Source organism: Heptranchias perlo, chromosome 36 (genome assembly GCF_035084215.1).
Source record: "Heptranchias perlo isolate sHepPer1 chromosome 36, sHepPer1.hap1, whole genome shotgun sequence".
Lineage (NCBI taxonomy): Eukaryota > Metazoa > Chordata > Chondrichthyes > Hexanchiformes > Hexanchidae > Heptranchias > Heptranchias perlo.
The window spans coordinates 8,357,136-8,378,843 of NC_090360.1; the positions used below are offsets into that span (position 1 = coordinate 8,357,136).

A 21,708-nucleotide genomic window follows, 5' to 3' on the forward strand; every position below is an offset into this window, starting at 1 on the left:
CAGAGTCTATAGGATCGATTTTCCTGGTCCTGCACTGCATCGTCTGGGTGCTGTGAAGACATGAAAATCCGTCGAGAAGGAGCACACATTGGATGACGCCAATTGGGATGCCCTGAACGCACCGAGCGTACATGCGGCCTGCAGCGAGCCGCTGCCAAAAAGCTATGTTTTTAAAATATATGTACCCGAGTGTGAGATTGCGAGGAATAGGAATGCTCCTCCCAACCCCACATTAAAACCACTGATCCCTGCTGCCCACCAATCGATTTCCCCCCTCCCCCCACTGCCTGCAAATAGGCTCTTCTCTCCCCGTCAATCCCCTCCCAATTTGCCTTCCCCTTTCAGCACTTACCCGAGGGCTGCTGCCGCCGACGCAATGGCCCGATATTGGAAGCCTCTTTGCCGGCGAGATGCCCGGGGATGCCCAGTAGGTGTCCGCAGCTCGCCGGTGTTATTTAAATCAGCCCTGAGGCTCAATATCGGGTGCATCTCGGGCCTACCGGTTCAGGCACTGGGATCTCTCCTCGCACCTAGCTTGAACAAATCTCTACCCCCGTGACTTTTGGAATCGTTTTTACAATTCGTGCTGCCAGCACAGGGCTTTGCACAAAGGAGTATATACCAGAGGTCATTGAGAGGAGTGTAAATTCATAAGATCTACCCCTATCTTAAATATTCCCTCAGAAAACATGAGCCCCTCCAGTGAAGGGAGTTCAAAATTACAGCCAAAAAGTTGGTTTGGGGGGAGGGGGCAGGGGGCAGGGGGCAGGGAACATCAGGGGCAATCATGGGATGGTTGAGTTCAAAATTACAGCCAAAAAGTTGGTTTGGGGGTTGGGCAGGGAACATCAGGGGCAATCGTGAGATTCAAATATTAATACAGGCCCGAAGGGGAGTAGATGTTAATAAGTTGTAGAACTATACTGATCACTTTGTTTGCCTGAGAACACGAGAGAAAAAAAATTGAGAGAAAGGAATGAGAAAGAAAGCGACAGGTGAGAGTAATAGAAATATACTGATCAGTGTGCCTGAGAAAGAGAAAAAAAATTGAGAGAAGGAATGAGAAAAGAAAAAGACAGATGAGTGAGTTACAGAAAATGGAGAGAGAAGCTGCATGAGGTTAAAGAGGAAACGATTCATTCTGGTAGTAGTATTGACAAAGTTCTGAAAGGGACCCACATGGTACAATCTCGAAGTATAATTACACCAGCAGCCACATGTATCCTAACGTATGGAGTTGATGGAGGTTGTGTTCACATTGAATTCAGGGTTACTGAGGCAAGGCAAATTGTTACCCCCTCCATTTCGAAAGAAGTGCACATATTAATCATTATATATTAAGATGAATGAGGAATGATTTGGTCAAACACTGTTCTAAATTGGTTGCATAGTATTTATTGTTTTTATTATTCATTTACATTTTTAGCACATCACATATTGCTCCTAATTCCATGGACCCTCACTTTTCGACCACCTTCACCATCAATAACAAACTGTGCTAAGCCAGCAACAGTGCGTAACTTTTAACTCACTGCTAACTACGAGACACCCAATTCACTACCTCCTTTCCCTGGCGTTCCTGCTGTGTTCTGCCGATTCCCAGCAGGATGAGGGGTCATTGGCGGATTCTTTAGTCAGGAAGCCAAACCTTAACTGTAGGTTTGTGAAGCAAATTATTTCCATTGGCACTTAAATCCTTCAGGCAAGAATAAGCTACATGTCAGTACTACAAACTCTTGGTTCTAGGCAGACAACATGCCCCTCACCCTGAATTGTTAAGAACTGGTCCATCGCCACTTTGGCTCAATCACAAAAGGTGACGATGGAACGGAGGACCTGAAGTTCTCAGTGTACGTTCCAATTTGGCAAACATCTATCCAATGCCGCTTTTAAAAAAATCCTTGCACATTTGACATAAGTTATTCTCTTTTCATTGAAGACGGTTAGGAATTTCCTGCCCTCTGTCACATTAGAACCTCTGAACAAGAAGGCACAGCTAGGGCACCCAGTTTAATCTGCAACAGCAGCATCACGCAGGTTTACAAAAAGACAAAAAAAAAAGATAAAAATACAAGTAGTACAGACCATCCATCTCCCTTAAGGCGATTAGTTGAGATCAGTTGCTTTGGGGCAACTGCACACTTGTGATTTGTGACAGCTAGAGTATTTTGCTAATTTAGAAACTCAAAGGGAGTGGGGGGGTGATAACTGTCCTGATAGTCATAGAATGTTCTGGAAAGTGAAATGCACTCTCATGAACTTCAGCCAAACAAACATACTTGAATTTGAATATGCTGATAAAATGGATTACATTTAAAAGCCGATACAAAACAAAATATATCAATAAAAGGAAAGGCAAGGAGGGGTTTCACGCGATGACGGATCGAGCAACTTGTGGAAAACCTGCGTCGAACTCTCCGCCACCTCAGCCAATTATTTCTTTCTCAGTCATTTGAGCCACAGAGCTGCAGCAGGAGTTTCCTGTAATCTCCAGAGGAGTCGTCCTGGCAACAAAAGAAACACACACAAAAAAAAACTGCTGATGAGAAGGAAAGATTGGATGGTGTTACCACAGAGTACAATAAACCACATCGAGAATAGATTCATAGAAAGGTTACAGCACGGAAGGAGGCCATTCGGCCCATCGAGTCCACGCTGGCTCAATGCAAGAGCAATCCAGCTAGTCCCACTCCCCCGCCCTTTCCCCGTAGCCCTGCAAATTTTTTCCCCTCAAATTTTTAAAAATTCGTTCATGGGATGTGGGCGTCACTGGCGAGGCCGGCATTTATTGCCCATCCGTAATTGCCCTCGAGAAGGTGGTGGTGAGCCACCTTCTTGAACCGCTGCAGTCCGTGCGGTGAAGGTTCTCCCACAGTGCTGTTAGGTAGGGAGTTCCAGGATTTGACCCAGCGACGATGAAGGAACGGCCGATATATTTCCAAGTCTGCACTTACATGCACATTTAAGGTGTCACAGAGCCTGGGTTACAAGCGGTTGCCCTGTTTTATCACTGCTGTTTTCTTTTTATTGGACGGCTCGGAGTTAATCCAACGAGTAGCTGGGCTATCCAGAGCAGCACAGTCCCCGGTTCGATCCCCCAGTCTCTGTTGAGTTAGCAGATTTCAGCAGGGGCATTGCTGGAAGCACAATTGGCCTCAGTGCCCGAGTCAAGGATAGGCCAGGGTTCCCACAGCTGATTGCTGTCCAAGGGGTAGTGCCACATGTGGACTCTGCACGAGCTCATGATTGGGGTCGACCTCCCCCAATAACACAGACCAGCCTGCCAACACTCCCCAATAAAGCTCCCATATTTGTTTCACAGAATTACAAAGAACGTACAGGCCATTCGGCCCAACTGGTCGATGCCAGTGTTTATGTTCCACACAAACGTCCTCCTACCTCTTCATCTAACCCTAACAGCACATGTTAGCGGGTTTACCAGTTACTGTTGCTACAAAAGGGTTGTTAATCCCTTAACACTAACTGCCATGTGATACAAGCCCAAGTGGTTATAAAATAACAAGTTTTAATAGATTGACTCACAACGGTATTATAGTTATAATACAACGGTCTTCAGATTACATTAAATGAAAGGCAATCAATACAACCTGGTTTTGCCTCCCTGGACTCAAAATTGATCAGATCTGATCTCCGTGGGTTGCCTGGGCAATGGACTTCCAACCGTCCTCTCGAGAGCTCTAACTTTTGGGAAGGAGCATGACCTATATTTATAGTATTTGTTTGCGTTGTTCTGCACGTAAGCATTTCTGTCCTTATCTCCCGGTTGTAAATTATCCCACCCCCATGCTGACTCCGCGTCAAACAACGCTGGATGTGCTGAACCATGTTAATGTGGCGACCTCATCCGTTATCTCTCTGCTGCATAAACATCTGATAGTGGTTAGTGTAGATCCACTCACTCGCAGCCTTGCATGGCCCCATGTCTACTGTTTATTTAGCCTTTTACTGTTATCAGGTCTTAAGGGTATGTGGTTTCTTAGCAACCATTTGGTTGTTTCTATCATTCTAATGCCTCAGCGTTCTTTCAGTGACCTCTCGGGTTTCTGTAAGTTATCCTACCCACAGAGATGCTGAACTTCGCCCCCCCCCCTTTAGCATCCGCCCTCTTGCTAAGATGTTTGGCGCTATGCGAGCCGGTATTCTTGTTTTAAACCATATTCTTACATCTTAACCTTCTCTTCCTTTCTCCCTCATGTGTTTATAGGAACATAGGAACAGGAGTAGGCCATTCAGCCCCACGTGCCTGCTCCGCCATTTGATAAGATCATGGCTGATCTGTGATCTAACTCCATATACCTGCCTTTGGCCCATATCCCCTAATACCTTTGGTTGCTAAAAAGCTATCTAACTCACATTTAAATTTAGCAATTGAGCTAGTATCAATTGCGGAAGAGAGTTCCAAACTTCTACAACCCTTTGTGTGTAGAAATGTTTTCTAATCTCGCTCCTGAAAGGTCTGGCTCTAATTTTTAGACTGTGCCCCCCTACTCCTAAAATCCCCAACCAGCGGAAATAATTTCTCTCTATCCACCCTATCTGTTCCCCTTAATATCTTATAAACTTCGATCAGATCACCCCTTAACATTCTAAACTCCAGAGAATACAACCCCAATTTGTGTAATCTCTCCTCGTAACTTAACCCTTGAAGTCTGGGTATCATTCTAGTAAACCTACGCTGCATTTCCTCCAAGGCCAATATGTCCTTATCTAGCTCCTCCTTAAATGCATCTATGCTATTCGCCTCAACTACTCCCTTTGGTAGTGAGTTCCACATTCTAAGTAGGAAGTGAGATAAGCACATGAGGGAGAAAGGAATAGAAGGATATGCTGATAGGGCGAGATGAGGGGTGGGAGGAGACTCGTGTGGAGCATAAACACCAGCACACACAAGTTGGGCCAAATGGCCTGTTTCTGTGCTGTAGACTTTATGTAACTATGTAACTAACCACTCTCTGGGTAAAGAAGTTTCTCCTGAATTCCTTATTGGATTTATTAATGACTATTCTATATTTATGGCCCCTAGTTATGGTCTCCCCCAGAAATGGAAGCATCTTTTGTTCGTCCACCCTATCAAGCCCTTTCACAATCTTAACGACCTCTATCAGTTCACCGCTCAGCCTTCTCTTCCCCCCTCATGAAAGCCCTGGATGTTGCTGGGCTTTAGTTCCACAGGCATATCTCCCCCCACAGCACCTCACCCAAGAGCCCATTCTTCACGTGTCTGCCTCGATGGTAAGTCGGCTGGCTGTTCAACATCGCAGCTAATCCTTCCCTCACCTGACGTTCCCAGCAGGGATCATCGGACAGCGATCAAGAGTTGAGAACGCCGGCAGTTTTGTTTGTCTTTTCCCTCTCCCTAATCTAGAGGTCAACGGTGTAAGCTCTCATGGGGCTAACTCATCACCGACTGGGGATGGAAACTCGGGGGTTGCTGTCTGTGTGGATCAAAGCCACGCCAAGTAAGTGCATTGACCAACTGAGCCAGTGAGGTAGCCAACACTTTCATGAGAGGAAACAAGAACAAAAAATGACTTCCATCAAGCATTACATTCCTGCTCCTGGTTTCGTTTCACATCCACTAAGTCAATTATAAAATACCCACTTTCTTGTCCCTCATGGTTCAACCGTTGAGTAACTTTGAACAATGAACACTAGAGCTGGAGACATTGGCTCAATTCTTTCATCTGCTGTTTTGGGACATGTATTAATGACAAGTTTTGAAGTGGGATAGTTACCGATATAAACGAGTACAGCGACTTTCCATACATCCTCTTGAACTCGGCCCTGATATCCAACATGTCAACCTCGCAGCGAGACACCATGATGCGAATCAGGGTTTTGTCATCTGTGCCCAACCCCTAAAAGAAAAGGAGGGAAGATCGACACTTCAACACATGATATGCAAGAACCTTCCTAATCACGTCATTTTAAATGTGAACGCCAGCCGAAGCCCCATCACAGTTACTCGGTGTTCTTCCATTTCCCGCTGCCCAGCTCCTTCCTCCAGCTGGAATGATGGGATGGCCTTGGCCAGGGCAGGTCTTGGCACCCATGACTGCGCTGCTCAATAGATGGCTCTTTTAAACGCAGTTCATGTTTTCTTGCCAAAGCACACGACAAACAATTTTGATACCTCGACCCAAAAGGGATTAATCCCTTTTTCTTGATATTCTCACAGAACTTGTGCAAATTTTAACACATTGAGGATAATTTTTTACTTTGGGCTTGGGGGGAAATCTGGTGGTTGTAGATGTGACACTTCTCAATGAAACTGAAAATCATGCTGGGCGTATAACGGACAGCCAATCCACAATCACCAGTCTACCGGGAGTGAAAGTTGGCCCCATTGTCATGGGAACCTTCCTCTACAAAACTGGCTTGGTGTGAAGTCAATGCAGGTTGTCGAGGGGTAACACGGCCCAGCTCTCCTTCCCTTCCTTCCTTAACCTCCCAACTGTTTGTTCTGGCTCCTTTTCAACCAGCTAGCAGGGGTGGGAGGGTTGGGCAAGTCAGAGGAACTTCTCTCGGGTCTGCTCCTGGGCCTGGCGAAGACAGCCCTTCACAAGTCCAGGATGAGGGGGGTTCGCGGGGAGGGTCAGTCCGGCTGCCTGTCTCTCTTTTGCGTGTCACCTCAGAGACGCATGTCGGACATTTGGTGCCTTCTGCGACCAGTGAGCACCACAAGGCATCGAGTGTCTTATTGACACCAATCATAACACGATGATTTAAATTCGGAGTTTATTTTAGTTCAGTTAGATATTGCGTTTAACTATATTAGGGGTGCCCGCTGTGTTTCAGGAGGCAGTCGTGCAGTTGCCTTTCTGTTAGTGACACTGGTGCAAACCAGCATGACCCCTTATTGGTTTATTTAAAATAGGCAAATGAACCTCCTCCATCTCTGCAAAATCCATATTTAAATAACAAGGTTAAACCTCAAAAGGACAATCAACTGTCTGACATGGAGCGACAGTAACAAGCTGCCCAATCTAGTCAGATGCCACTGAGGAGCCAGAGAGATGTTGAAAAAAATACTTACATTTATACAGCGCTTTTGACGTAGTAAAACGTCCCAAGGCGCTTCCCAGGAGCGTTATCAAACAAAATGTGACACCGAGCCACATAAGGAGATATGAGGTCAGGTGACCAGAAACTTGGTCAAAGAGGGAGGTTTTAAGGAGTGTCTTAAAGGAGGAGAGGGGCTGAGAGGTTTAGGGAGGGAATTCTAGAGATTAGGGCCTAGGCAGCTGAAGGCACGGCCGCCAACGGTGGAGCGATGAAAATTGGGGGTGTGCAAGGGGCCAGAATTGGAGTTATGCAAGAAAAGAGAAACTTGATTTTCCCTCCGTCCTTCCCTATAGGGAAGCAGCCAGTTTCCACTCTGCACTACCCATCAATGGCCTCACCAGGTTTGAGCGCTGACCGTATTGGGATTCATGTACAGAGGGATACAGCAGCAATCGGCTGCTCCATTAGCCCATCGTTTGAATAGAGTATGTGCCATCATTAAAACAGGCCTGGACAATTGGTTCTATTTACCATGTCAAACCCCGGCCATATTAACCTTCAATCAGCAGAACAATGAAGAAAACTGCACAACAAAAGCAGAGGAAAGCTCAGTCATGTATATTTCTTTTAAAACAGCGAATGGTTGAAGGTACCGCTGTATCCTAATACTGCAAATAGATTAGCGGTGAGGATCGGGAATGTCAGTGCTGGGAGGGGGTCTAATGAGTAGGGATAGAGTATGAACTGTACCCCATCCAACCAAACAAAATAAACAATGACAGCCATTAGGCTTTACCTTCATGGATTTGTAGAGCCTCTCAGCAAAGAAGCCTGGAGTATTTCTCAGACATTTCACTGTGAAGTGAACATTAGTTACATATTAGTCATTGCCAGGATATAAATTATACTACTATTATATATATGTAAAAATATAGATATAAAAACAAACACACACACACACACACACACACACACACACAAAATTCAAATTAGAAACAGAGGATATAGCTCAGTTGCAACCAGGACTTAATGCATCTCTTGTAACTCTGGCCATTGACAGACATCGTTATACATCAGCATATCTCTACAAGAAGTATAGACTAAAACAATAGTAGAACGTGGAGAAGATGTCGAGGGGCGACTCTGGGGAGGGAGTGGAGAATTCCTGAAAACATCAACATATGCTGATGAGCTCCACCAATACTTTTTGAGGGAAGAGAAACATCGGTTGGGGCTGAGGGGGTTCAGCTGGTGTTTGAGTACAGAAAGCCTGCAGCACATTGCAGTATTGCACCATGAGATGCAAGTATTCACCCCATGATCACTTGCACAGCCTGTTCCCAGTCTTAACCATGCACAAGAGCTCTCGATGCTAAACATGGTAAACCTGGAGTGCCCCTTTTTGTTGAGATTAGCATAGGACCTGGGCTGTTCCTTCAAACAGACCATTACAGGGCTCCTCACACAGAAATCCTTGTCCTCATTTACAAGTCCCCTCACAGCCTCACTCCACCCCATCTCTGCACCCTCAGCTCTTCGACTCTGATCTACTGCACACGTTCCCCACCCTTCTCTGTTCCGTCATCAGTGGCAGAGCCTACAGCCATCCTGTCCCCTACCCTGACATTTCTCTTACAAACCCCCTAGGATTTGCGACATCTCGTCCCAGCTTCAAAAGCCTCTTTTTCAGCTGTGCCTTCAGCCACCTCCCCTTCATTCTTCTCCTTAATCTTGCTGGAGTCCAACCCCCATCTACTGACGTGCCCTGGGGTATTTGCTACATTAAAAGTGATACACGAGTAGACAACTCATTATGTAACCACTACCCTGTGCAAGAACACAACGTTCTGTCTTCCTCAGTCTGAGTTTACAGACTTAAGCTCCAGCAGCTGTGATGATCGAAGGCCAGCATCGTACCACAGGATTACAGAACAATCTTACTAGTTGCAATCTGAAGTTTATGACACAGGAATGCAGGAATGTAAATCCTTTTGTCACTGTTGCTGGTGTGGGGAGGGAAGGTGGAATTAAATTCATGATCCTGGACGTTTCTCTTTAAATGTTAAGCAATAATGACTTACCCTCAGCAATACCATCCTTTACGAAAAATACTACGGGTTTGTGTTTGTATTAATTTGAAAATTTTTAAGTTCACCATTTGTGATCTGGATATTTTTACACTCACTCTCAAAAGTTCCAGGAAACCCACTATGCTGTTCACTGGTTCGAGAGAGTCAGTGGAATACAGTCATTGACAGGAATGTTCTCTTCAAATGGAAATGTTTTACTCTGTCCTAGCTCAAAATGACAATCGGCCCTTTTCCAGCAGACGCATCCCTCAGAAGCAGCAGATAATTCTAAACAGGGCACAGAAATGAAGAGAAATCCTGGACCTCCCAATAGCCGGTGGCAGAGCAATATTGGTAGAAGCCTGAATCAGGCCTCAACTCTGTCCTTTCAGCTCGAAATCAAGGGATATGGGGATAGGGCGGGAAAGTGGAGTTGAGGCCAAAGATCAGCCATGATCTTATTGAATGGCGGAGCAGGCTTGAGGGGCTGAATGTCCTACTCCTGCTCCTATTTCTTATGTTCTTAAGAAAGATGCAACAACGAGGGAGTGCTGCACTGCCTTTCGGATGGGAGGTTAAATCGAGGCCCCGTCTGCCCCCTCAGGTGGACGTAAAAGATCCACGGCACTATTTCGAGGACGAGCAGGGGAATTCTCCCCGGTGTCCTGGCCAATATTTATCCCTCAACCAACATCGCTAAAACAGATTATCTGGTCATTATCACATTGCTGTTTGTGGGAGCTTGCTGTGCGCAAATTGGCTGCCATGTTTCCTACATTACAACAATGACTACACTTCAAAAAAAAGTACTTAATTGGCTGTAAAACGCTTTGGGACGTCCTGAGGTCGTGAAAGGCGCTATAGAAATGAAAGGTCTTTCTTTTATGAAGATCTCAGAGGGGTGGGGCAGAGGAAATAGAAGTAGTTAAAAAAGAGAGGCCAAGAATAATCTAGAATAAGACATTTGGAGTTTCATGTATCTTAATACCAGACAGTGAAGCAGCTGTATGTTGATCAGATAGTATTGGGATTGTTGCCGATGGCAGCCAGACACTCAATTGTTACCTCTACCGACAGAAAATACGGAGTCGTACAACACCAGGTTATAGTCCAACAGCTTTATTTGAAATCACGAGCTTTCGGAGCGTTGCTCCTTCGTCAGGTGAGTGAAGGGTTCCATAAAGGCACCGCATATAAAAGTCAGAGAACCTGGTGTTGTACGACTCCGTACATTTGTCCACCCCAGTCCATCAGAAAATACTGCAGTTTTAGGGTGAGCCATTAGATGGAGCAGCTTGCTTGTGCAGAACACTCCATACTAAAAGGGAGGGGAATGGAACAGAGCAAAACCACTATTTATGAGAAGAATCACATTTCTGAAAGTTCTGGAGAAACCAGAACCACAGACAACTTCATTATCCCATCTAATGAGTTTTGCTCTGTGCTCCTCCAGTTGCAGCTTGCTGCAGTGGCTACATGGAATCTATTGCAGAGGAACAGGCCATTCGGCCTTTATATTCCACACGAGCCTCTTCCCACTCCAATTACCTCTTCCCACCATGCCCCTTCTATTCCCTTCTCTCTCATCCAGCCTCCCCTTTGAACGTGTCAATCTACCAGCTTCAACCAGTCCACGTGACAGCGAGTTCCACTGATGTACGGCCTGCCCACTTCCTCCAGAGATAAAGGCAGCCCACCGCCATGAGCTGGCACAGCAAGTCAAGCGTGAGGAAGACTCGCGAGCATAGCTGGGTGAGCACAGACCCCCTGCGGAACACTGACATAACATCTCAATCATCACTGGCTTCCTTTCACCCGTGTCAAGATATGGTGATACTTGGGCGCATCGTCTGAACCTACGTCCCAAACCTCAGAACGGTGTCAGCCGTGGCTCAGTGGGTAGCACTCTTCGCCCTCTGGAGTCAGGTGGTCGTGGGTTCGAACCCCACTCCAGAGACTTGTGCACAAAATCCAGGCTGACACTCCAGTGCATTACAGTCTTTCGGATGAGGCGTTAAACTGGGGTCCCGTCTGCTGGCTCAGGTGGACGTAAAAGATCCCATGGCACTATTTCAAAGAAGAGTAGGGGAGTTCTCCCCGGTGTGCTGGCCAATATTTATCCTTCAACCAACATCACTAAAAAAAAATTATCTGGTCATTATCATGTTGTGGGAGCTTGCTGTGCGCAAATTGGTTGCCGCGTTTCCTACATTACAACAGTGACTACACTTCAAAAAGTACTTAATTGGCTGTGAAGTGTTTGGGACATCCTGAGGTCATGAAAGGCACTATGTAAGTGCAAGTCTTTCTTTCTTACCCTAGTAGAGAGACTGGAGCTGGAAATTTACTGTTGGCAAGGTGATCTCACGAGCAGGCTCGTATAAAATTCCACTCCCTCCTATCGTAATGGAGGGACTAACCCATTTTGACTGCCTCCGTTAAAAAAGAGATATGAGTGCATTGAGCATTCGTACAAACATATCACAGACAACAATCTTTAGGTTTGCAATAGATTGCTGACTCAGGCAACCGATTAAGAATCCCCTCATGGAAATAGTAAAATTCATTGTAGAACGAGAACTCGGGCGACCTGCAGTGCAATGATTCGGAATGTAAAACGCATGCAGTTCTGAGGGTGTAAACTGGTCACAGGAACAGCATGCAGACCACTTCACAACAATGAAAGAGAAGCAGCATCGAGTGAGATCAAAAAAAAACCAATGCACCCATTTAAAAAGGGGAATCCCGAACGGTGTGGTATTCATGAGAAAGCATTTGGTAAACCATCTGCTGTCAGGAGAGGAGGAGGAGGGAAGAGGAGCTGTCTTTATCATGACACCACTTCCCACAGGTGCTGCAAGTCTATGCAATCTAGGCTACTGCACCAGGCGGGAGGGAAAGAGAGGGGTAATTCTATGATTCTATCCTGGCGGCAGGGAGCAGGACAAACCAGAAACGTGGGTGCACGCTGCCCACAACATTTCAACCATAAATTACTCTCACCGTGTTGTATTTGCCAAATACTCTTTCTCGAGGGGAAAGCCGCTTTAAATCTGCCTATTGCAGATATACACACAAAGTACACACGCACAGACAATTAGAAAGACCAAACTTCACTGTACTAACCCACGAACTGAGAATCCAGAAAGCATCAGGGGGGGGAAACACATGAGGAAAAGCATTACGTGCACATCATTTTATAACATTTCAACTCACGGCTCTGATTCCCCTGGATAACTTTCCCTTTCTTTATCTACGCCACAATTCCAGAACAGAGTGATTGCGAAGAGCAGCTCTGTTCACCTAGTTCCAGACAAAATGGTGCTGTCCATACTCTCCATTCCAAAATGGGACCGTGGAGACCTTGCTACCAGTCTCAAAAATAGAACCCACGACCCCTCGTACTTTCAACAGGGTCTCTCTATGAAACCAATGAAAAATTCTGGCTGTGTTTCAACAAGTGCCAGCTTGGCTCAGTTGGTAGCACTCTCGGCTCTGAATCAGTAGGTTGTGGGTTCAAGCTACACTCCACGACTTGAGCACATCACCTGGGCTGACACTTCAGTACAGTACTGAGGGAGTGCTGCATTATCAGAGGTGCTGTCTTTCAGAGGAGATGTTAAAACTGAGGCCCCGTCTGCCTCTTCAAAGTGATGTAAAAGATTCCTATGTCACGATATGAAGAGGAGCAGGGCAGTTGTCCCGGTGTCTTGGCCAACATTTATCACCAGAGTCATTTATCTTATTCTTGTTTGTGGGGCCTTGCTGCGTGCATATTGGCTGCCATATTTGCCTACGTAACAACAGTTGACCTTTCAGAAGTAACTCCTTGGCCATGAAGAGCCTTGGGACATCTTGCAGACATGGAACGAATTATATAAATGCAAGTTCTGTCTTCCTTCAAGTTCTTACACAACTGTGGCACAATTAACGGTTGCACTCAGAAAGCCCTGTAGGATCAATTGTGGGTTCCATCTCACTCCATCAACGTGACTGTCACACTTTCCGTGCATCAGTGCAACATTTGTTTTTGCTTTAGGTTTTAGGAGAAACCATCTCAACAATGCAGAACACTCTGTAAATAAACCTTTTCCCCCTCCTCCCAACTTAAACTTATTGTCGTCGTCCCGTTAGTGAAGATCTTCCTTCTCTATCTACTCAGGTTGATTAAACCTGCAAGAGTATATCAAGGGAATACTATAATAGCTAGGACAGGTACGGTGAGAGATATCACAGTTAGACTGGGGATGTCTCACCTACTGCCAGCATGCCCCTCTCCAGGTTCCCAGACATCTCCCGGCTGATGGTCTTCTCAATGTCGTGTTTACACACCTGCCGATACTCTTCAAACACTGAAACATAAAACAGAACTTTCAGCTGCAAAAAGTCTTAATATTCTATCTATTAAGTGCGGACCTTGGCTTAAGGTTCCTAGAGAGTAGCTGAGCCATACCAGTCAGGAAGGCTCCAGGTTTAATCTCTAAACTGTGCTGATTTAGCAGACACCAGATGGGGCAGCGGTAGGTGCTCTACAATTGGCGTCATAACCCCTAGGTTAGGGAAGTGGAAACCATCCAGGGTTCCCGGTCCTGCCTGGCAACCATAGTGGAAGTGTGTTGAGGTCGAGTAATTACAGGATTGGCCTTGGCTGATGATGCCCCATCTTTTCAAATAGCCTGGCAACCCTTTTTGATCAGAGCTCACACTTGTTCAGGTATTGCTCCCCGCCGTTCCTGAAAGTGAGGGTCCATAATGGGGTACAGTGTCATTGGTATTAATCAACTACTGGGATCTCACAGTGGCCATTCTTCATCTGTGAGTATCGACAGGCCTGATCCTATCCTCACAGACAATTTTCTCTTCCCCCCCAGACCAACAATGACACTAAGCCTCCACCGCCAAGACTTGATAACTCAGTGTGGACCTAAGATCAATCTGGGACTTACCTTCTCTGCATGGCCATCAAATGGTCCATTTACCCAGTACAGAATCGTGATGTAAAGTGATTTTGTTTCGATTTAGTGAATCATGAGCCATTCTCTCTGATTCTTTAAATCAAAGAAGTCAGCCTGCATTTCAATTATGCTACTTACAACACAAGAATACTGGTGGTTCAGTCACTGTCCAGACAATAACTGGTGATAAAATTACACAGCTTGACTCGAGATGGCTCTGTACTTGAGTCAAAACCTAAGCCAGCTGCGTCTAGTCAGCAATTCACCTAGCCACAATGTGGAATAACCAATGCCAATATTTTTACGATCTAATGTGCGAATGGGGCAGTAGGAGAGTTTACTGAAGGGTATTTCAGGACACTCAATTTTAGTTAAGGTTTTCACAGAAAGTTATTTTTCACGACACCAGTCAGAACGACACAATTACCTGCTTTCAGGTGGGATCTATTCCTTGCGCACAAGATGGCATTAAACTTTGACTCGTCTGTTCCCATACGCCCTTCTCCTGCATTATACATCTCCTAAGGGCAAGAAAAGAAAAATCAATCAATCAGACCTTCACACTGGAAAACCACCTCACTGTCCAAATCTCCGTAGAATTCAATTCATTTCAGGCCTTGTTGTCTGAATTCAGTTTCATTTCACATTATTAACTTTGCCAACATTTACTGGGGTGTTTTGTTCTTAACCACCTCAACTACTGGGACATTATGACGGACACCAAAAAGAACTCAAGTCCCACACCAATGTGCTTGACTCTTCACTGCCCAGTTGTATCAAACTCAGGGCAACTAAGGATGGGCAATAAATGCTGGCCTTGCCGGTGACGCCTACAAATTAATCTCAAGAATGAATTAAAAAGTTATTGTTACAGATCAGTTAGCTACTCTGAGGCCTATCCAAAACATTCAGAGATCAATAAGTGATTTGTTCAATCATAATCTGGATTTTCTATTAAAGGAATACTCTGAGCTGCACTTTCCAATTTCAATCAACAAGGGTTATCAATAATGCTACGATAGTTCTGTCTTCCACTGCAGGCACTTATGTCAAGATTACACTAGGTGTAACAACTTACGCATATATAACATTATCAACATGGCAAAGTATCCCAAAGCACTCTACAGGACAGAAGGTGGTTTCAGGAAGAGGTAGGTATTTGGAGGCTTTTGAAGGTTGGGAGGGGGGTGGGGGTGGGAGAGGGGAAAAGAGAGATGTAGCAAGATAAAGAGTTTAGGGAGAGAGTTTGAGTACGAGGTCTCACCTAATGATGCTAGAGCCGGGGAAGGTGGGAAAGAGAGAGATGAACAGCAGAGCAGAGGGTATCTGGAGAGATGTAATGCTGGAGGATGCTACAGAGTTGGGGAGCAGCAAGATCTTGGAGGAGGGATATGTAGATGAGGAAGAGGGTTTTGAAGTCGATGTACTGGGGGCCAGGGAGCCAGTGGAAGTGGGGGTGCTAGATGAGCAGTACTTTTGCGGGATAGGAAGTGCACAATGGAGTCCTGGATGGGACGGAGTTTATACATGGTGGAGCTTGGGAGGTCAGTGAGGGGAGTGCTGGAAATATCAAGCCTGGAGGTGACAAAGGCATGGATGAATCAATGGATTCGGTTTGAATCTCAGCTCAGAGTTGAGCAGTTCACTGAGGTTGCACATCATCAGAATGAACAAGTGGACACTTAGGAAGAGGGATGTGATCAGGTGCTAAGACACTAAGCTTCTGGCAGGGATACTTGTCATCATCTTGTGCCTGAATTATCTCCCTCAAAATTACAAGATGGTCCAACAACTTGCAATTATTTCCTACGCACTGGATTAGCTGGAAAAAAGTGGCAAGGCACCACTGCTTATCTTATGATGTAAAACACTTTCGCCAAAACGTGGACATAAATAAGACTTATTTATTAAAATTTAAAGTGCAGCTTGGAGTATTCTTCAAATTATGCGTTGATTAATGAAAGCATTCAATCCTACTGCCAAGAAAAAAAAAACACCAGCCATCTGGATCTTCTCCAATTGTTGGGGTGTGGTTTTATTCACATTTAGTGAGACTGCATTAGGATCAACACTACATTTAACCAGGGGATTCTGCTCAATAGAATGCCAATGAAGCCCTTCTGGTTTAAAAAAAAGTGTTTCTTTTCGCCAGGCCTATGAAGTATGGCTGTAGTTTCTGGAAATGCCTTTCATCTCCTCCCCGCCCTCCCCACAGAACAAAAGCTGGGGATGGAATAAACTCATGCACATCTGTGTTGGGTTTTGTGCATTACAACTTGGATCTGAAGCCCTGGCCACATTCTTAGAATGGGAGTGTTTGACTCGAGTCTCTGCCACACTTCCTGTTTCAAGGCTTGTTTTGGCCCTAGAGGTTAGTCAGTCTCTCCAGAAAGCAGGCTGCACAGTTGGGTTCTCATTTTGACTGCAGAGGCCTAGAACATTTTTATGAACACTATACAGCGCTCAAAAGTCTTTAAATATACAGACATTATTAAGGCCAAAGAGACCTTCTCCATAGCAATCAAATGAGCCAGTCTTAGAATGGAGTTGAAGACGCAGCTATTACCAACACAGTAAAACATACAGTGGTGGCTGCCAAAAAAACATACATAATATTCTTGGCAGTGTTTCTGATAAGCTTTTATATCCCTTGTCGTTGCTCTGAAACGGTTTCTATTTGAAAAATGCAAAGTAGTTTCTGATAAACAAGGCCTTTATGCCGGTCTGCCAGCTGGGACTTTCCACATTCAAAGATAATTAACTTAGAATTTAAAATGTTTTTGCCTTCAATCTGCTTAAAATATTGCGAGCTGATCTCCCATCATTGCTCGCGGTGATGTCAGAGGATCTGCTGTTTTGCAACACGATCAGTGTTCTATCACAGAACACACAAGATATTCTTCTGCTGCAAAGACGGACTCGTGTTAAAGAGACAGGCCAAGTTAAGGCCACAAAGTCTAATTAGAGTTCAGTTGCTGTTAGTGAGGCCAGGCCAATCTGCAGGCTTCCCTCAACGTCAGCAATTAACCTGTAATTGATTTCTGCCGTTTGTTTTTAATACTGCGATACTTAGAAGTGCATCATCTTTTGGGTGCTCTCAAATCTTATTATATATGAAACATCATATCGGCACATGTGCAAATCACCCTGGAGTTGCTCGTGGTAAATTTGAGGATATGTTGATATGACGAGAGCACCAAACCATCGAGAATAGGAAGCATTATTCTACTGCTAAGCTGGAAGTGTGCTTAAGATGGCTAGTCCCTTTAAGGCCAAATAGTCAAACTGCTACAAATCAACCCTAAGGTCACTTGTAGTTACTGAGTTCTGCTGACCAGAGGCTGTCGCATTAACAAACGATGAAATGACAAGATTGTTACTGAGAAGATCTCAATCCACAAGTGCCAATTCATTTCTCTCATGTTGTCAATCTCAGTAAATCCTACAAACCAGCTTCTCTGCACGAGAGGGGACAAAAAAAACAATTTGACCTTTATCTCCTTTTTGTGGTTCACTTTATTTGTTTTCACTAAGCTGAGGAAGTGTTGGGAATAAACAATGTATCCAGCACTCCCAGATCATGTACGGTTCAGATTATTGCAGCGTAAAGCCTCATTTACACTATCTGAACAATGTCACTTAATATTAAATTCAGAATAGCACCGTTCTAAGCAGCCCCCCACCCCACTGTGACCTTTATTTCCCACACTCGCCTTCATGGCATCTGAGCGAGACTGCCAATTAGTGATAAATTATTGATAATTTTGTACTGCGTCCGCTACGGACTGGATGGAGATTGCCAAACTTTGCTTTGCTAATGATTCACTGTCTCTTCAGTCTCGATATTAAAATCACAAGTTTTTTTAAAACTCCAAATCCAGCAGCACAAACAGTTTCTCAGGACTCTTGAGAAATGTGTCCATTTGCTATTTAGTGAGCAAGCATTCATATGGCAGCCCAATGGATTTGAGCATGATTAATGCATATTTTTTCTTCTGCTTACACTGCTGGGCAGTAACAGTCTCTACAACATTTATCTTGTATATCTGGCTTGCAGGTTACAAAATTATGCTTAAAAACAGTACCATCATGGCAATTAGGACTTTGGCAAGGTCAGTATATTTTGCTACTCACCTGAGCGTCCTTTTTAACCAATGTTATATCCACGTTTTGGCTCTCATCTCGGTTACCCTGGAGACCAGGAAGAAACAGAAATCGACAGTTATCCAAAAAATACAGGGTCACTTTCGTTCGTGAACACGGAACAGTCAGGTCCAGTTAGAGCTTTACTTCCACCCGCCATTTTGGCTTCCAACAAGGGTTCCATTAACCCTTTGGTGGAAAAGAGTCACCCAGCGAATGCAGGCAGCCAGTTGCTTCATACAGCAGTAAGTCAAGGGGGCTCACTGAACACAACTTGTTGAGTTTCAAATCAAAGTTTAGAAATAAACCTCTCTACGGGGAGGCGATTGATATTTGGTGAAATATTAACATTTTTCTTCTTCAGAATAATATTTGATGGGTTTTATGTAAGCATTTTTATACCTGAAATTTTAAAAGATGGTGTCCTATGAGAATAATTACAATACAGTTCCAAGGTTTGTTCTCCTGTTCCCTCCACCTCACTATCAGTAATGATGCCCACCTTGCCACCTCCCTCTCTTATTCAGAAGTTTCCTCACACTCTTTTCTCTGTATAACTCAATTTTTTTCTCCTCATAACTCAACCCTTCTCTTTAACTGTGGCTTGAACCCACTCCTGCTCGGTGTCCATTGTTTTTCTCCCCTCTTCGAGATATTTTTCCGTAGGTGATGAGAGCTGGCTGGGATTCTTACATTAAGTTCACAACTGCCCAGGTAAAAAGTAATTGAGCCTTAAGTCATGTCTAACTCATCCCAAAGCTTATAATCGCAACGTTGGGTCTATACGTGAAAGGTTGGAAATGTAATTTATAGTTTCCGGATGAGCTGTAGGTGGTGCATGTTATCAGATCAGTCTGAATGACTTTGGTTGTGGAAATTAATAACACTATCACCACCTATGGTCGGGCCAGGGTACCAGGGAGGGCGATTCGAAAGGAACAATTGGTAGGTATGATGGCAATATAAAGAGAGTTACAGCCAATGTGACAATTATAACGGAGTCCAAAAAGATTTAGCTTTACTGGAACACAGACTTCAGGTATAGTTACACTGTGAGTAACGGCAGGGACCAGTTGGGCCGAGTGGCTTGTTTCTGTGATGTACATTCTATGTAAAATGGAAGGGCAGGGACTGCACATGGCCGATAGCTAGTTTGGTAAAAAGGACTTGGGGGGTGGAGAGGATTCCATGTAAATGAGCGCGCTCAGTCTAAAGGATGGCTGTAGTGAGAAATCAAAGCAGAAGTAGAACGATTTCCTTTCATCATCCTTCACAATTTACCTGAACAAGGGAGATGAGCAGCCTCTCGAAGTGTCCAGATGTGTCACCCTTGATATCCTGCTCCAGTGTCTTCTTAAATTCTACAAGAACAATCATGTTCAGTATTACACATGGTATTGGACTGTGGTGAGTATCCTTTGGGATCAGAAAGGACATATGTCATAGCATACACTGATTTAGGAAACCAAGACACTGAAGGCCCAACTAGTGCCTATTCACCTTGGGAGCAGGAGGGAGGGGTCTAGGAAGGTGGATCAGCAAGATTTCTTTGGGGTCGAGGTCAGTCTTAAGATGTCACACCTGGCGATGGAAGCTTGGAAACAAGTCAACCCTCGGGATAATCTGATGCCCAGGCCAGTCAGGTCTGTAGTACCAATGATTGACCAGTCAGGCTGGTTTATTAATGGGAATGCGAGGAATAGGCCTACCACTGGAGCTGGGATTGTTCTCATTTGGTTCCAGTTAGCCCTACAAGCCAATGCTTTAAAATGGGATGGGTGGTCCTGGCTGGACAAAGATTGGGAGGTTTACCGGTGCTCTATCTGGTAAACTGCACACTGTTAACTGGTTAAACTCCACCAGCAATGCTGCACACAGTTGGGTTCCTGTGGCTTGACTCTTGTCAAGTTGCAGCTAAGCTCTCTGGGCTTAAAGAACCAATGGCAGGTATCTGCACCTTAGTTAATATTATAGTAGTTCTTCAGCCCACCTAAACTGTCCACCATTCAGTCCCTCAAGACAAAAAGTTCAGCAGTTGGACTCCTAATACCTTATTCATAGAATCATACAGCACAGAAGGAGGACATTCAGCCCATTGTGCCTGTACTGGCTCTTTGAAAGAGCTGTTCAATTAGTCCCACTCCCCTACTTCTTCCCCATAGCCCTGCTAATTTTTCCTTTTCAAGTATATATCCAATTTCCTTTTGAAAGTTACTATTGAATCTGCTTCTCCCCTCTGGTTCTTTTACCAATTACCTTAAATCTGTGTTCTCTGCTTACCGACTCTCTTGCTGCCAGTGGAAACAGTTTCTCCTTATTTACTCTATCAAAACCCGTCATAATTTTGAACACCTCCATTAAATCTCCTCTGAACCTTCTCTGCTCTTAGCAGAATAACCCCAGCTTCTCCAGTCTCTTCACGTTATCCAGGCCTTCGCAAAGAATAACTGTCCTATCTGCCAGGAGGTACACAAGCATTTGCAGTTCAAAAACATGGAGTTCAATCTCCTCAGTTAATGATTTGTTAGGCAGCCATGGTCATTCGTTCAGTTACCAGCTTTGGGCTTCCCTTTATAGTTCTGGTGGTTGAAGTAGGTGGGAGGGCAGGGAGATGAAGTCATGGTTACTGCGAAAATAGCTAGTGTTGATCCAGGCATTGAGCAAATATCAGTGGAAAGACACAAGTCTGTTTGTTGAGCAGAAGACAGTTTTCTTATACGTGTCACTGTGTGTACTAAAGGTCTGCTAAGCAGACGCAACTCAATAGATCGCTAACGTCACAGGAACTGTTTCTTTGGCAGGCAAAGCCAAAATAGAGCCACAGCTCAAGGCTGGAATCGAATAGCCAGTATAAGGTAGTCTTTCATATTTTTACTTAAGGAGGATTCCTCAAAGTGCGACAGAAAATTCACCAAGACATTAGGTTTGAACTCTCCTTCCTACTAGTGGATTTTATTCCAGGCTGACACTCGAGTGCAGTACCGAGGGACTGCTGCATCGTCAAAGGAGCTGTCCTTTGGAGGAGATGTTTAACCAAGGGGTCCATCTGCCTCTTTCAGTGGTTTGGGCATATTTGAAGCAAAGCAGAGAATTCTCTGGTGTCCTGGTCAATGTTCCTACTTCAACTGCCTCCACAAGAAGCAGGTTCACTGGTTATTCGTCTCATTGTGTGAGGAATCTTGTGCACAAAATGGTTTCCACGTTTGCCTGCATAACAACAGTCACTGTGCTTCAAAAGCAAATCTTTGAACGCTGTGAGATATTTGTAAGACACGTGATACAGTAATTACATCAATGCAAGGCTGTCTTTTGAAAGAGGTGGTGTCACTGTACAGGGAGTTGCCGGGCAGGTTCAGTTCCCAGAACGGTACAAGAGCGTACCGCTCCAAAAATCTCAGCTGTGGTGCTGCTTTGTTGAGGACGACATCTCATACTACATCTGCTGACAACTCAAACTGGCCCTCTTTCTGAAAGTACTGACTGATGTCGGGATATTAATCTACAAGTGGCAACAT

General features: G+C 44.8%; 1 protein-coding gene across 2 annotated transcripts in view; it reads right to left on the minus strand.

Moving 5' to 3' along the window:
- Window positions 1-1,372: 1,372 nt before the first annotated feature.
- LOC137304060 (annexin A11-like) overlaps window positions 1,373-21,708 on the minus strand; it is a 62,977-nt gene continuing 42,641 nt past the window's right edge. For both annotated transcript variants that reach the window (XM_067972488.1, XM_067972489.1), the window contains 7 exons: window positions 19,475-19,554; window positions 18,185-18,241; window positions 14,478-14,571; window positions 13,352-13,447; window positions 7,823-7,881; window positions 5,757-5,879; window positions 1,373-2,504 (listed from right to left, as the gene is read on the minus strand). In XM_067972488.1, the coding sequence (XP_067828589.1) occupies window positions 2,445-2,504; window positions 5,757-5,879; window positions 7,823-7,881; window positions 13,352-13,447; window positions 14,478-14,571; window positions 18,185-18,241; window positions 19,475-19,554 (569 nt within the window). In that variant the 3' untranslated portion in view covers window positions 1,373-2,444. The remainder of the gene's footprint in view (window positions 2,505-5,756; window positions 5,880-7,822; window positions 7,882-13,351; window positions 13,448-14,477; window positions 14,572-18,184; window positions 18,242-19,474; window positions 19,555-21,708) is intronic.